Here is a 15,044-nt window from a genome sequence, read left to right as displayed (position 1 = left end):
AATCCTACAATGTGATTTTCTGGATTTTTTTCTCATTGTGTCTGTCATAGTTGAAGATTACATATGATAAAAAATTACAGGCCTCTCTCATCTTGTTAAGTGGGAGAACTTGCACAATTGGTGGCTGACTAAATACTTTTTTGCCCCACTGTATATAAATGGGGGAAAAACATATTCTGATTGGCTGGACCTGGCTCCCAAGTGGGTGGGCCTATGCCCTCCCATGCCCAATCACGTGAAATCCATAGATTAGGGCCTAATTAATTTATTTATGAACTGTAACACAGTAAAATTGTTGAAATGGTTGCAAGTTGCATTTATATTTTTGTTCAGTATAAATGGCTGCTATATGTCTTACCTGCATTATCGGGCATGTTGACGTCAAGCCCCTGTGACAGCATGTCTCTGACCCCCTGGGTGTCTCCCTGAATGGCTGCAATGTGGAGTAGAGTCTCCCCGTAACAGTTCTTCCGGTGGAGGATATTCAGAGGGGTGACGGTCCGCCCGCTCTGGGACCCCCCAGGGATGTTCCTGGACACAGTGCCCTCGGACACGGACCTCAACGGTCTACTTTACAGACAACTGATATTAGGCTAATATACCCCAGACAAGGGCTTCCCAACCCTGTTCCTAGAGAGCTACCGTACTGTAGGTTTTTACTCAAACCCTAATCTAGCACACCTGATTCTAGTAATTAGCTGGTTGATATAATAGCGCCAGTGGGGATGGCTGAAATTTTACGGGCACATAACCAACTGTGCTTTTTTGTGTGTTTTTTCATATTGTTTGTAACTTATTTTGTACATAATGTTGCTGCAACAATCTCTTATGACCGAAAAGAGCTTCTGGATATCAGAACAGCGATTACTAACCTCGAACTGGACAAAGATTTTTTATTTAATGAATCTGACGCGAAGGATATACTGCTTCTCCGAGACCAGGCCCAAATCCCTGTCATTCACATGAAGGAAAGACGGAAATACAGGGGGAAGAGATTGGGGTGCTTTGTGAGAATTCATCGACGAGTGGGTAACGCGCCTCTATCATTCGTTCTATTGGCCAACGTGCAATCACTGGAGAATAAACTGGATGAGCTCCGTTCGAGACTATACTACCAACGTGAAATTAAAAACTGTAATATCTTATATTTCACTGAGTCGTGGCTGAACGACGACACGGATAATATACAGTTGGCTGGGTTTCCGTGCATCAGCAGGACTGAACAGTTACGTCTGGTAAGAGGGGCGGGGGTGTGTGTCTATTAGTCAATAACAGCTGGTGCGAGATGTCTAATATCAAGGAAGTCTCAAGGTATAGATCGCCCGAGGTAGAGTATCCCATGATAAGCTGTAGACCACACTATTTACCAAGGGAGTTTTCAGCTATATTCTTCGTTGACGTCTATTTACCACCACAAACCGATGCTGGCACGAAGACCATGGAATTTATTGCAGGCAAACGTAAATCCATTTTACCTCATTTCCACCATCATGTCACATGTGCAACCAAAAAAAACAAAAAAAACTCAAGACCACCTTTACTCCACACACAGAGACGCATACAAAGCTTTCCCTCGCCCTCCATTTTGTAAATCTGACCATAATTCTATCCTCCTGATTCCTGCTTACAAGCAAAAACGAAAGCAGGAAGTACCAGTGACTCGCTCAATATGTAAGTTGTCAGATGAAGCGGATGCTACACTACAAGACTGTTTTGCTAGCACAGACTGGAATATGTTCCAGGATTCATCCAATGGCATTGAGGAGTATACCACCTTAGTCACCGGCTTCATCAATAAGTGCATCGAAAAAATCGTCCCCACAGTGACTGTACGTACATATCTCAACCAGAAGCCTTGGATTACAGGCAACATCTGCACCAATCTAAAGGCTAGAGCTGCCGCATTCAAGGAACAGGACATTAATCCGGACGCTAATATGAAATTCCGCTATGCCCTCAGATGAACAATCAAACAGGCAAAGCATCAATACAGGACTAAGATTGAATCTTACTACACCGCTCTGACGCTCGTTGAATGTGGCAGGGCTTGCAAACTATTACGGACTACAAAAGGAAACCCAGTCGCGAGCTACCCAGTGACATGAGCCTACCAGACGAGCGAAATGCCTTTTATGCTCGCTTCGAGGCAAGCAACACGGAAGCATGCATGAGAGCACCAGCTGTTCTGGACGACTATGTGATCACGCTCTCCGTAGCCAATGTGATCAAGTCCTTTAAACAGGTCAACATTCTCAAGGCTGCGGGACGTGTACCAGGACGTGTACTCAGAGCATGCGCTGACCAGCTGGCAAGTGTCTTCACTGACAATTTCAAACTCTCCCTGACCGTGTCTGTAATACCCACGTTTCAAGCAGACCACCATAGTCCCTGTGCCCAAGAAAATGAAGCTAAACTGCTTAAATGACTACCACCCCATAGCACCCACGTCGGTAGCCATGAAGTGCTTTGAAAGACTGTTCATGGCTCACATCAACACCCTCATCCCAGAAACCCTAGAACCACTCCAATTCGCATACCGCCCTAAGAAATCCACAGATGACCCAATCTCAATCGCCCTCCACACTGCCCTTTCTCACCTTGACAAAAGGAACACCTATGTGAGAATGCTGTTCATTGACTCTGACGGGCTGCCCCCAGGTGGTAAGGGTAGGCAACAACACATCTGCCAGGCTGATCCTCAACACAGGGGCCCCTGTTCACCCACAACTGCATGGCCAAGCAAGATTCCAACACCATCATTAAGTTTACTGACGACACAATGGTGGTAGGGCTGATCACGGACAATGATGAAACAGCCTATAGGGAGGAGGTGAGACCTGGCAGTGTGGTGCCAGTACAACAACCCTTCCCTCAACGTGAGCAAGACAAAGGAGCTGATCGTGGACTATGAGAAAATGAGGGCCGAACACCCCAATTCACATTGACGGGGCTGTAGTTGAGCGGGTCGAGAGTTTCACGTTCCTTGGTGTCCACATTACCAACAAACTATCATGTTCCAAACACACCAAGACAGTTGTGAAGAGGGCACAACAACATATTTTCCCCCTCAGGAGACTGAGAAGATTTGGTATGGATCCCCAGGTCCTCAAAATGTTCTACAGCTGCACCATCGAGAGCATCCTGACCGGTTGCATTCCATCCCTGCCTGGTACGGCATCTGCCCAGCATCTGACCATAAGGCGCAACAGAGGGTAGTGCGTACGGCCCAGTACGCTACTGGGGCCAAGCTTCCTGCCATCCAGGACCTCTATACCAGGCGGTGTCAGAGAAAGGCCCAAAGAATTGTCAAAGACTCCAGTCACCCAAGTCATAAGACGGTTCTCTCTGCTACCGCACGGCAAGCGGTACCAGAGCGCCAAGTCTAGATCCAAAAGGCTCCTTAACAGCTTCTACTCCCAAGCCATAAGACTGCTGAACAGTTAATCAAATGGCCACCTAGACTATTTACATCGACATACCCCCCCCCCATTTGTTTTTACACTGATGCTACTCACTGTTTATTATCTATGCATAGTCACTTTACCCCTACCTACAGTGCATGTACAAATTACCACGACTAACCTGTACCCCCACACATTGACTCGGTACCGGTACCCCCTGTATATAGCCTCGTTATTGTTATTTTATTGTGTTACTTTTTATTACATTTTTTACTTTAGTTTATTTAGTAAATATTTTCTTAACTCTGTTCCTTGAACTGCATTGTTATTTAAGGACTTGTAAGTAAGCATTTCACGGTATTCTGTGCATGTGACAAATAAAATGTTATTTGAATTAATAAACTGAATCAGATTAGTTATAACTGGGGTTGGAGCAAAAACCTACAGGAGGGTGGATCTCCAGGAACAGGGTTGGAGCGAAAACATTACAGGAGGGTAGCTCTCCAGGAACAGGGTTGGAGCAAAAACCTACAGGAGTGTAGATCTCCAGGAACAGGGTTGGAGCGAAAACCTTACAGGAGGGTAGCTCTCCAGGAACAGGGTTGGAGCAAAAACCTACAGGAGGGTAGCTCTCCAGGAACAGGTTTGGAGAGAAAACCTACAGGAGGGTAGCTCTCCAGAAACAGGGTTGGAGAGAAAACCTTACAGGAGGGTAGCTCTCCAGGAACAGGGTTGGAGAGAAAACCTACAGGAGGGTAGCTCTCCGGGAACAGGGTTGAAGAGTCCTGTCCCAGACCTATTTAGACCTAGAGTATTTACAATAGCTCGGGCTCTTACAGTATATGACATTGTGTTGACTTAGTTTGTTGTGTGTGTTGGGAGTGTGAAATAAATCACTACAAATGTTTATCAATCATTTAACAATGTACTTCAGGTTTGTTGTGTAAAACATATAAAAATAGGCCATTTAGCTGATGCAACTTAAGTCATGCATGCATACACATTTTGTGTTGTGGCCACAGCAAGAATGGAACCTTACAACACTGGCATTTCAAGCGCCAAGCTCTACCAACTGAGCCACGTATATAGCCTAAGTGATATGAAATGTGCCTATGACAATTTGACTTTCTAGTTATGTAAAACCTCAGACACCTTCCCCCCCCCCCCCACTACCAACTTACATGGGTTCTCCTGCTCCTGACCTCTCAACGCTTCTTCCTACAAGAGACACACATAGAGAACAACATGTTAATTTGGGACCTGGTCAAAAGTAGTGTACTATATAGGGAATAGGGACCTGGTCAACAGTAGTGCACTATATAGGGAATAGGGCTCTGGTCTAAAGTAGTGCACTATATAGGGAATAGGGTGCCATTTGGGATAAAGACAGAGACACCCTTGGTTATGGAAAGGTCCAGACCTGCTAGTGCCTTTCTCTTGTTCTTGGGGATGTTTTTCTCCAAGAGTTTAATCAGAGAGGGTTCTGTGGTGTTGCTATAGGCTGTCTGTCCATCATTGTTCTTCAGTAGAGGGTCTGCCCCGTGCTTCAACAGCAACTCTGCTATCTGGGACACACAAAGCAAAACAAATATTATCTTACAGTGGGAAGAAAAAGTATGTAAACCCTTTGGAACTACCTGGATTTCTGCATAAATTGGTCAAAACATTTTTTCTGATCTTCATCTAAGTCACAACAATAGACAAACATAGTGTGCTTAAACTAATAACACACAAATTATTGCATTTCTCTTGTCTATATGGAATACATCATTTAAACATTCACAGTGTAGGTTGGAAAAAGTATGTGAACCCCCTAGGCTAATGACTTCTCCAAAAGCTAATTGAAGTCAGGAGTCAGCTCAATGAGATGAGATTGGAGATGTTGGTTAGAGCTGCCTTGCCCTATAAAAAACACTCACAAAATGTGAGTTTGCTATTCACAAGAAGCATTGCCTGATGTGAACCATGCCTCAAACAAAATAGATCTCAGAAGACCTTTGATTAAGAATTGTTGACTTGCATGAAGCTGAAAGGGGTTACAAAAGTCTCTCTAAAAGCCTTGATGTTCATCAGTCCGCGGTCTATAAATGGAGAAAGTTCAGCACTGTTGCTACTCTCCCTAGGAGTGACCGTCCTGCAAAGATGACTGCAAGAGCACAGCACAGAATGCTCAATGAGGATAAGAAGAATCCTAGAGTGTCAGCTGAAGACTTACAGAAATCTATGGAACATGCTAACATCTCGGTTGATGAGTCTACAATACGTAAAACAATAAACAAAAATAGTGCTCATGGGAGGACACCACGGAAGAAGCCACTGCTGTCCAAAAAAAATATTGCTGCACATCTGAAGTTTGCAAAAGTGCACCTGGATGTTCCACAGCGCTGCTGGCAAAATATTCTGTGGACAGATAAAACTACAGTTGAGTTGTTCGGAAGGAACACACAACACCACTATGTGTGGAGAAAAAAAGGCACAGCATACCAACATCAAAACCTCATCCCAACTGTAAAGTATGGTGGAGGGAGCACCTCAGGGCCTCGACAGCTTGCTATCATCGACGGACAAATGAATTCCCAAGTTTACCAAGACATTTTACAGGAGAATGTTAGGCTATCTGTCCACCAATTGAAGCTCAACAGAATGCGTGATGCAACAGGACAACGACCCAAAACACAGAAGTAATCAACAACAGAATAGCTTCAACAGAAGAAAATACGCCCAGTCAGAGTCCTGACCTCAACCCGATTGAGATGCTGTGGCATGACCTCAAGAGAGCAGTTCACACCAGACATCCCAAGAATATTGCTGAACAGAAACAGTTTTGTAAAAAAGAATGGACCAAATTCCTCCTGACCGTTGTGCAGGTCTGATCCGCAATTACAGAAAACGTTTGGTTGAGGTTATTGCTGCCAAAGGAGGGTCAACCAGTTATTAAATCCAAGGATTCACATACTTTTCCCACCCTGCACTGTGAATGTTTACACGGTGTGTTCAATAAAGACATGAATAATTATAATTGTGTGTTATTAGTTTAAGCAAACTGTGTTTGTCTATTGTGACTTAGATGATGAGATCAAATTTTATGACCAATTTATGCAGAAATCTAGGTAATTCCAAAGGGTTCACATACTTTTTCTTCCCACCGTGTATGCAGCACAAACACACAAGCACGCCTAGGGCATCAGTGCCAAGAAGACGAAGACCAAAGTATGATATATGTACCTGCAGGTGTCCCTGCACTACAGCATCAAGTAGAGGTGTGGTTCCATTTTCTCCAGTACAGTTGACCAGAGCTCCTGCCTGGATCAGGTGCTTACTGATCTCATATTGACCGTGGGACACTGCCTCGTGAAGAGGAGTCCAACCTGTGAGAAACAATATAGCAACAACTGATGGTCACAGCATAGAGAGATGCTCTATTTGTTTTATTCAAGTCTGTTTAGGACAAGTGAATTTATTCCTGCATCACTATACACAGGAAATAAAGAGGAAACAGTGTCCCTAAATGTACCTCCTCCAGTCCAGTGTCCCTAAATGTACCTCCTCCAGTCCAGTGTCCCTAAATGTACCTCCTCCAGTCCAGTGTCCCTAAATGTACCGCCTCTAGTCCAGTGTCCCTAAATGTACCTCCTCCAGTCCAGTGTCCCTAAATGTACCTCCTCCAGTCCAGTGTCCCTAAATGTACCGCCTCTAATCCAGTGTCCCTAAATGTACCTCCTCCAGTCCAGTGTCCCTAAATGTACCTCCTCCAGTCCAGTGTCCCTAAATGTACCTCCTCCAGTCCAGTGTCCCTAAATGTACCGCCTCTAGTCCAGTGTCCCTAAATATACCTCCTCCAGTCCAGTGTCCCTAAATGTACCTCCTCCAGTCCAGTGTCCCTAAATGTACCGCCTCTAGTCCAGTGTCCCTAAATGTACCTCCTCTAGTCCAGTGTCCCTAAATGTACCTCCTCCAGCCCAGTGTCCCTAAATGTACCTCCTCCAGTCCAGTGTCCCTAAATGTACCTCCTCTAGTCCAGTGTCCCTAAATGTACCTCCTCTAGTCCAGTGTCCCTAAATGTACCTCCTCTAGTCCAGTGTCCCTAAATGTACCTCCTCCAGTCCAGTGTCCCTAAATGTACCTCCTCCAGCCCAGTGTCTTACCTGCGTACTTTGTGAGCAGGGCCTAAATTAATGTTTTGGTCCACCAGCCACTGTGGCAGGTAGATTTTAAAATCTACCAGACACTCAGATTTTTTACGACCAGCCTATTTTTTTTCCTTCTTCTGCTAAATTTATACCAACAAAACACAAAAACAATTGGATATGCATGCTTTGTAATATTTCTAACACAATACATGTATTACCTGTAAGAAGTAATGTGGTATATTGTTTAACTTAATTTCATTTTTTTGTGATCCGAGTCTTTTAACCAAAATATCACAGATGAGACACAAATGTTCACCTGTCCCTTTAAGGGCGGCAGGTTACCTTGGTAACGCGACTCTCGATTCATGTTTGTGCCTGTGAGATAAAGTCTGACAAGTAGCAGCGTTGTCTTCTCTTCCCTAGCAGTTAAAACTCAAAACAGTGAAAAACAACATAGCTTGTGAACAAAACAAGGTAAATAGCCAAGAAACACAAGAACAACATCTCACTTCAGTAGACGTTCGTTTCAAGTGAATTAGACCAACTTTTATGCCTGTAAGCAGCGCTTCTTTATTATATCTGATTAACAATATGAGTTCATAAGAAGGGATTGTGTGACACGGACAAGGAGTAATTAAAGTTAATGAACACCATTCCAACAAGGAAGAAAGAAATGTGTTGTGGATTAAGTAAACAGATAAGGTAGTTAACCTATGGTTGAACTGACGAAACTGAGCTCTGTGGTGTTTTAGATAAAACAGTGAGTGCATTCCTAGGTTTTCTGTTAATTAGAACTGTCAGCTAAGTGGTGATCGATAATGTTGAGGGGTCAAAAGTTAACTCAGTTGTGTTGTGTGTCCTGTGTATGCACTATTGTAAAGTGACTGTTCCACTGGATGTCATAAGGTGAATGCACCAATTTGTAAGTCGCTCTGGATAAGAGCGTCTGCTAAATGACTTAAATGTAAATGTAATGTAATGGGTCAGAATGAACTTTTAAAGTTCCCTTTGTCCCGGTCGAGAGGGGATTCTGTTAAGCAATGAAATGACGTCATGTTATTGTATATTAACTGTTGCTAGTGGTAACGTGGCAGCGCCTCAGAGAATAAATTCTGTTACCTATTATTGATAAGACTGGTCTCCGTCTATTTTATGCAACCAAGAATCTTACAAATTCTCATAAAAAGGGAATTCAATTAATGAAAACACATTGGTATAATTAAATTACAGTAACAACTTACCAGCTATGAAAGCAGCTTCTGCAGCATTTATTTTACTATAAATGTGATCATACTTGACTATTTTCAATCACAAATTTTACCCGCCAATGCCAGAATCTAACCGCATTTGGCAGGTGGAGGTTGTTAATTTTAGGCCCTGTGTGTGAGTATCTATAAAGTTATTTGAAACTAACTGAAATGACAGATTGCTGCCCACCAACCTCCTCTAATGTCTTACCTGCGTTGTCGGCCATGTTGATGTCGGGGCCCAGCGACAGCATGCCTCTGATCCACTGGGTGTCTCCTTGCATGGCTGCAATGTGGAGTAGAGTCTCCCCATAACGGTTCCTCCGGTGGAGGGCATTCAGACGGGTGATGCACCGCCTGCTATGGGATTGACCGTGGTTCACACCTGAGGAGAACATAGGAAGGGCGACGCGGTGAAAAAACATTGTGTTCAGTGCAACATTTACCATAAACATCAGGCTTACTGTAATCTGGCAGCATGATTTAATTTGAAACTTCTCTTCAACGATGTGCGTTACAAAGGAGGTGATTATTTAACTAGTTTAGTACACTGAGCAATACATAAATAGTCAACTCGTTGTAATTGTTGAAGAAAAGCTTATACATCACGTTAAATGTCTCCCTTAAGAATAGGTAGATCATAGAGATCCTATGAAATTACTAGAGGGGCTAACCGTAACCCTTACAGTATAGGTAGACTCAGCTAACCCTAACTAACTCTAACCCTTTCAGTGTAGATAGACTCAGCTAACTCTACACTCTTAACCCTTACAGTATGGGTAGACTCAGCTAACCCTAACTCTACAGTATAGGAAGATTCAGCTAACCCTAACTCTAACCCTTACAGTATAGGTAGACTCAGCTAAATCTACACTCTTAACCCTTACAGTATGGGTAGACTCAGCTAACTCTAACCCTTACAGATAGGTAGACTCAGCTAACTCTACACTCTAACCCTTACAGTATAGGTAGACTCAGCTAACTCTAACCCTTACAGATAGGTAGACTCAGCTAACTCTACACTCTAACCCTTACAGTATAGGTAGACTCAGCTAACCCCAACTCTACAGTATAGGTAGACTCAGCTAATCCTAACTCTAACCCTTACAGTATAGGTAGACTCAGCTAGTCCTAACTCTAACCCTTACAGTATAGATAGACCCAGCTAACTCCAACTCTACAGTATAGGTAGACTCAGCTAACCCCAACTCTACAGTATAGGTAGACTCAGCTAACCCTAACTCTACAGTATAGGTAGACTCAGCTAACCCTAACTCTACAGTATAGATAGACTCAGCTAACTCTACACTCTAACCCTTACAGTATAGGTAGACTCAGCTAATCCTAACTCTACAGTATAGGTAGACTCAGCTAACCCTAACTCTAACCCTTACAGTATAGGTAGACTCAGCTAACCCTAACTCTACAGTATAGGTAGACTCAGCTAACCCTAACTCTAACCCTTACAGTATAGGTAGACTCAGCTAACCCTAACTCTACAGTATAGGTAGACTCAGCTAACCCTAACTCTACAGTATAGGTAGACTCAGCTAACCCTAACTCTACAGTATAGGTAGACTCAGCTAACCCTAACTCTACAGTATAGGTAGACTCAGCTAACCCTAACTCTACAGTATAGATAGACTCAGCTAACTCTACACTCTAACCCTTACAGTATAGGTAGACTCAGCTAACTCTACACTCTAACCCTTACAGTATAGGTAGACTCAGCTAACCCCAACTCTACAGTATAGGTAGACTCAGCTAACCCTAACTCTACAGTATAGGTAGACTCAGCTTACCCTAACTCTACAGTATATATAGACTCAGCTAACTCTACACTCTAACCCTTACAGTATAGATACTCAGCTATTGACATAATCAAGGTGGGCCCTACTGTGGAGGCTACTCTGACAGCCAAGTCCCCCAAACCAACATCCAAGGCCTCTTTAACCAAAACATTTCAATTGAAACCAACTATTTTAGATTGGGGACAAAGATCAACGGCAGCAGGGGCCCGCCCTGCCTATCCAACGATAGGGGAAACACATGTACATTAAATGTACCTGTAAATGTATGTATACACTGCCATCTGTATGTCAGTTGTATAGCCCTGCTTACGGCCATGCACAGCCATCCGAACAATCAGAACCTTTTCAATAAGGTCCAGTACAGAATGTACTAAAACATGGGATCTGAAGTAGGGAGCTGGACGGGGAGTGGGAGGCTTGTGTTCATGCCTGTGTCTTTGTAACACACAGGCCTAGGGGCTGGAAAACACTGGTCATTGTATGTTACTGCTGTAGGATGCATATGCACGACAAGGAATGTTTTATCATACACTGGAGTCAATGGTGGCACACATTCCCCTCAACATTCACTTTCCCTCATTATGCCTCCGGCCTCCTATGGGCCGTCCAGGTCAAAGGTTAAGTTGAGTACTATATAGGGAATAGGGTGGCATTTGGGACGTGCCTGTCTACATTTCACAGCTTTGTAAACCTGAACAAATTATACCACCAGATGTAGAGTAACAATACCAGGCATTATGTTTGCTGGTTGCTACTGTAGAATGGCTCCGAGTGCTGTCAAATAGTCGATGGCGTCAGGCTGTAAAATAAGTGACTATGCAAATCAAATACATGGTGTTCTGTGTGTCTGTTGTTATGTGGCATTGTGTGGTGTTTTGCCCCCCCCCCCCCCCAGAAAATAATTCCCTCACTTTTTTTCCATGAAATTGCAGAAATTAATTTATTACATCCCAGTTGGGAATTAACATCTTAAAATTCCATGACATTCCAGAAATTATTTGACAATTGGGAACCCGACTTTTGACGAGAGCCTTATGGGCCCTTGACCTGGCAAGGTGCCAATTGGGAACCATGGTAATCACAGAAGAGTCCAAAAAAGCCTTACTGTATATCTGGTTAGGCCCAGAAGACAGGCTTACTGTATATCTGGTTAGGCCCAGAAGACAGGCTTACTGTATATCTGGTTAGGCCCAGAAGACAGGCTTACTGTATATCTGGTTAGGCCCAGAAGACAGGCTTACTGTATATCTGGTTAGGCCCAGAAGACAGGCTTACTGTATATCTGGTTGGCCCAGAAGACAGGCTTACTGTATATCTGGTTAGGCCCAGAAGACAGGCTTACTGTATATCTGGTTAGGCCCAGAAGACAGGCTTACTGTATATCTGGTTAGGCCCAGAAGACAGGCTTACTGTATATCTGGTTAGGCCCAGAAGACAGGCTTACTGTATATCTGGTTAGGCCCAGAAGACAGGCTTACTGTATATCTGGTTGGCCCAGAAGACAGGCTTACTGTATATCTGGTTAGGCCCAGAAGACAGGCTTACTGTATATCTGGTTAGGCCCAGAAGACAGGCTTACTGTATATCTGGTTAGGCCCAGAAGACAGGCTTACTGTATATCTGGTTGGCCCAGAAGACAGGCTTACTGTATATCTGGTTAGGCCCAGAAGACAGGCTTACTGTATCTGGTTATTACTGTATATCTGGTTAGGCCCAGAAGACAGGCTTACTGTATATCTGGTTAGGCCCAGAAGACAGGCTTACTGTATATCTGGTTGGCCCAGAAGACAGGCTTACTGTATATCTGGTTAGGCCCAGAAGACAGGCTTACTGTATATCTGGTTAGGCCCAGAAGACAGGCTTACTGTATATCTGGTTAGGCCCAGAAGACAGGCTTACTGTATATCTGGTTGGCCCAGAAGACAGGCTTACTGTATATCTGGTTAGGCCCAGAAGACAGGCTTACTGTATATCTGGTTGGCCCAGAAGACAGGCTTACTGTATATCTGGTTAGGCCCAGAAGACAGGCTTACTGTATATCTGGTTAGGCCCAGAAGACAGGCTTACTGTATATCTGGTTAGGCCCAGAAGACAGGCTTACTGTATATCTGGTTGGCCCAGAAGACAGGCTTACTGTATATCTGGTTAGGCCCAGAAGACAGGCTTACTGTATATCTGGTTAGGCCCAGAAGACAGGCTTACTGTATATCTGGTTAGGCCCAGAAGACAGGCTTACTGTATATCTGGTTGGCCCAGAAGACAGGCTTACTGTATATCTGGTTAGGCCCAGAAGACAGGCTTACTGTATATCTGGTTAGGCCCAGAAGACAGGCTTACTGTATATCTGGTTAGGCCCAGAAGACAGGCTTACTGTATATCTGGTTAGGCCCAGAAGACAGGCTTACTGTATATCTGGTTGGCCCAGAAGACAGGCTTACTGTATATCTGGTTAGGCCCAGAAGACAGGCTTACTGTATATCTGGTTAGGCCCAGAAGACAGGCTTACTGTATATCTGGTTGGCCCAGAAGACAGGCTAACTGTATATCTGGTTGGGCCCAGAAGACAGGCTTACTGTATATCTGGTTAGGCCCAGAAGACAGGCTTACTGTATATCTGGTTAGGCCCAGAAGACAGGCTTACTGTATATCTGGTTGGCCCAGAAGACAGGCTTACTGTATATCTGGTTGGCCCAGAAGACAGGCTTACTGTATATCTGGTTGGCCCAGAAGACAGGCTTACTGTATATCTGGTTGGCCCAGAAGACAGGCTTACTGTATATCTGGTTGGCCCAGAAGACAGGCTTACTGTATATCTGGTTGGCCCAGAAGACAGGCTTACTGTATATCTGGTCAGGCCCAGAAAACAAGTGGATTGATTGCTGCTATACTGACTCCACCTAGTGTTCATCTCAAGAACATCACCAAACAGGCACCTTATTCATACATCCAGTCATCCAGTCATCCAGCCATCCTGTCATCCAGTCATCCAGTCATCCAGTCATCCAGCCATCCAGTCATCCAGCCATCCAGTCATCCAGCCATGAATCTGTTATCCCATTCATGCATATTACATCCTCTTCATACAATCTGTCTCTGTCCATTTGTACTTTAGTCACATGCACTATCTCAGAGAGCACTAGCCAGATTATGACAAAACTTGAGTAAATGATGCGTCTTGCCATAGAGATCAGGCATTTACAAAAGGACACTGATTGGTCAAATGGTGGCGCTATATTAAGAGACTGCAAATGCTAACTTTGAAAGGTCTTGAGTAAATGATGCGTCTTGCCATAGAGATCAGGCATTTACAAAAGGACACTGATTGGTCAAATGGTGGCGCTATTTGACCTAAAGTCATAAAATTCGGTACATAGGTCCCTCTCCTCACAAGGAACACATTTGCTTCAGGGACCCATAAGGTCCGTCATTTTACATTTTGTGAAAAACGGGCAAGTTCATTTCACTGCTTGGCGAACAACACACATCCTATGACAGTGCCACGTTGAAAGTCACTGAGCTCTTCAGTAAGGCCATTCTACTGCCAATGTTTGTCTATGGAGATTGCATGTATGTGTGCTCGATATTATACACTTGTCAGTAACGGGTGTGGCTGAATCCACTAACTTTCATTTCCCACCCTGGTTGTACAGTCATCTAAAATATAACTGTGAAGGACCTCTGCGCTACCCTGGACCCTGAGCTCTCTTTTGACGAACATATCTGAAATACTTGGTCCAAAAAAGGATACCGAAAAGCTAATCCAATGCTTTGTGACTTCTAGATTAAACTACTGCATTGCCCTACTCTCCAGCTCCCTGGATAAAGCACTAAATAAACTCCAGTTAGTGCTAACTAAACACGGCTGCTAGAATCTTGACTAGAACCCAAAAATGTGATCATATTACTCCAGTGCTAGCCTCCCTACACTGGCTTCCTGTTAAGGCAAGGGCTGATTAAGGTTTTACTGCTAACCTACAAAGCATTACATGGCCTTGCTCCTACCCATCTCTCCGATTTGGTCCTGCCGTACTTACCTACACATACGCTACGGTCACAAGAAGCAGGTCTCTTTATTGTTCCTAGAATTTCTAAGTGAACAGCTGGAGGCAGGGCTTTCTCCTATAGAGCTACATTTTTATGGAATGGTCTGCTGATCCATGTGAAAGACGCAGACTCAGTCTCAACATGTGAGTCTTTACTGAAGACTCATCTCTTCAGTTAGTCCTATGATTGAGTGTAGTCTGGCCCAGCGGTGCAAAGGTGAACGGCAAGGCACTGGAGTGACGAACCATCCTTACAGTCTCAGCCTGGCTGGCTTCCCTCTCCCAACTGGGATTCTCTACCTCTGACCCCATCGCGCTCTCACATGCCGTCCCCACGTCGTGTCAAGCTTTTTTCCCGCTAAACTCAACATGAGTAGGTTGAGTGACTGACGTGATCTTCCTGTCCAGTTTT

At 44.2% G+C, this 15,044-nt stretch overlaps 1 protein-coding gene across 1 annotated transcript in view; it reads right to left on the bottom strand.

The window, feature by feature from the left end:
• LOC124034953 overlaps positions 1–15,044 on the bottom strand; it is a 60,748-nt gene that overhangs the window by 34,441 nt on the left and 11,263 nt on the right. Inside the window, exons 10-14 of the mRNA XM_046348345.1 lie at positions 8,990–9,163; positions 6,627–6,769; positions 4,822–4,966; positions 4,583–4,619; positions 359–567 (exon numbers count right to left, since the gene is read on the bottom strand). Of these exons, the coding sequence (XP_046204301.1) occupies positions 359–567; positions 4,583–4,619; positions 4,822–4,966; positions 6,627–6,769; positions 8,990–9,163 (708 nt within the window). The remainder of the gene's footprint in view (positions 1–358; positions 568–4,582; positions 4,620–4,821; positions 4,967–6,626; positions 6,770–8,989; positions 9,164–15,044) is intronic.

The sequence above is a fragment of the Oncorhynchus gorbuscha genome, linkage group LG05, assembly GCF_021184085.1.
Source record: "Oncorhynchus gorbuscha isolate QuinsamMale2020 ecotype Even-year linkage group LG05, OgorEven_v1.0, whole genome shotgun sequence".
NCBI classification, from domain to species: domain Eukaryota; kingdom Metazoa; phylum Chordata; class Actinopteri; order Salmoniformes; family Salmonidae; genus Oncorhynchus; species Oncorhynchus gorbuscha.
This window is presented reverse-complemented; position numbering and strand designations above follow the sequence as displayed.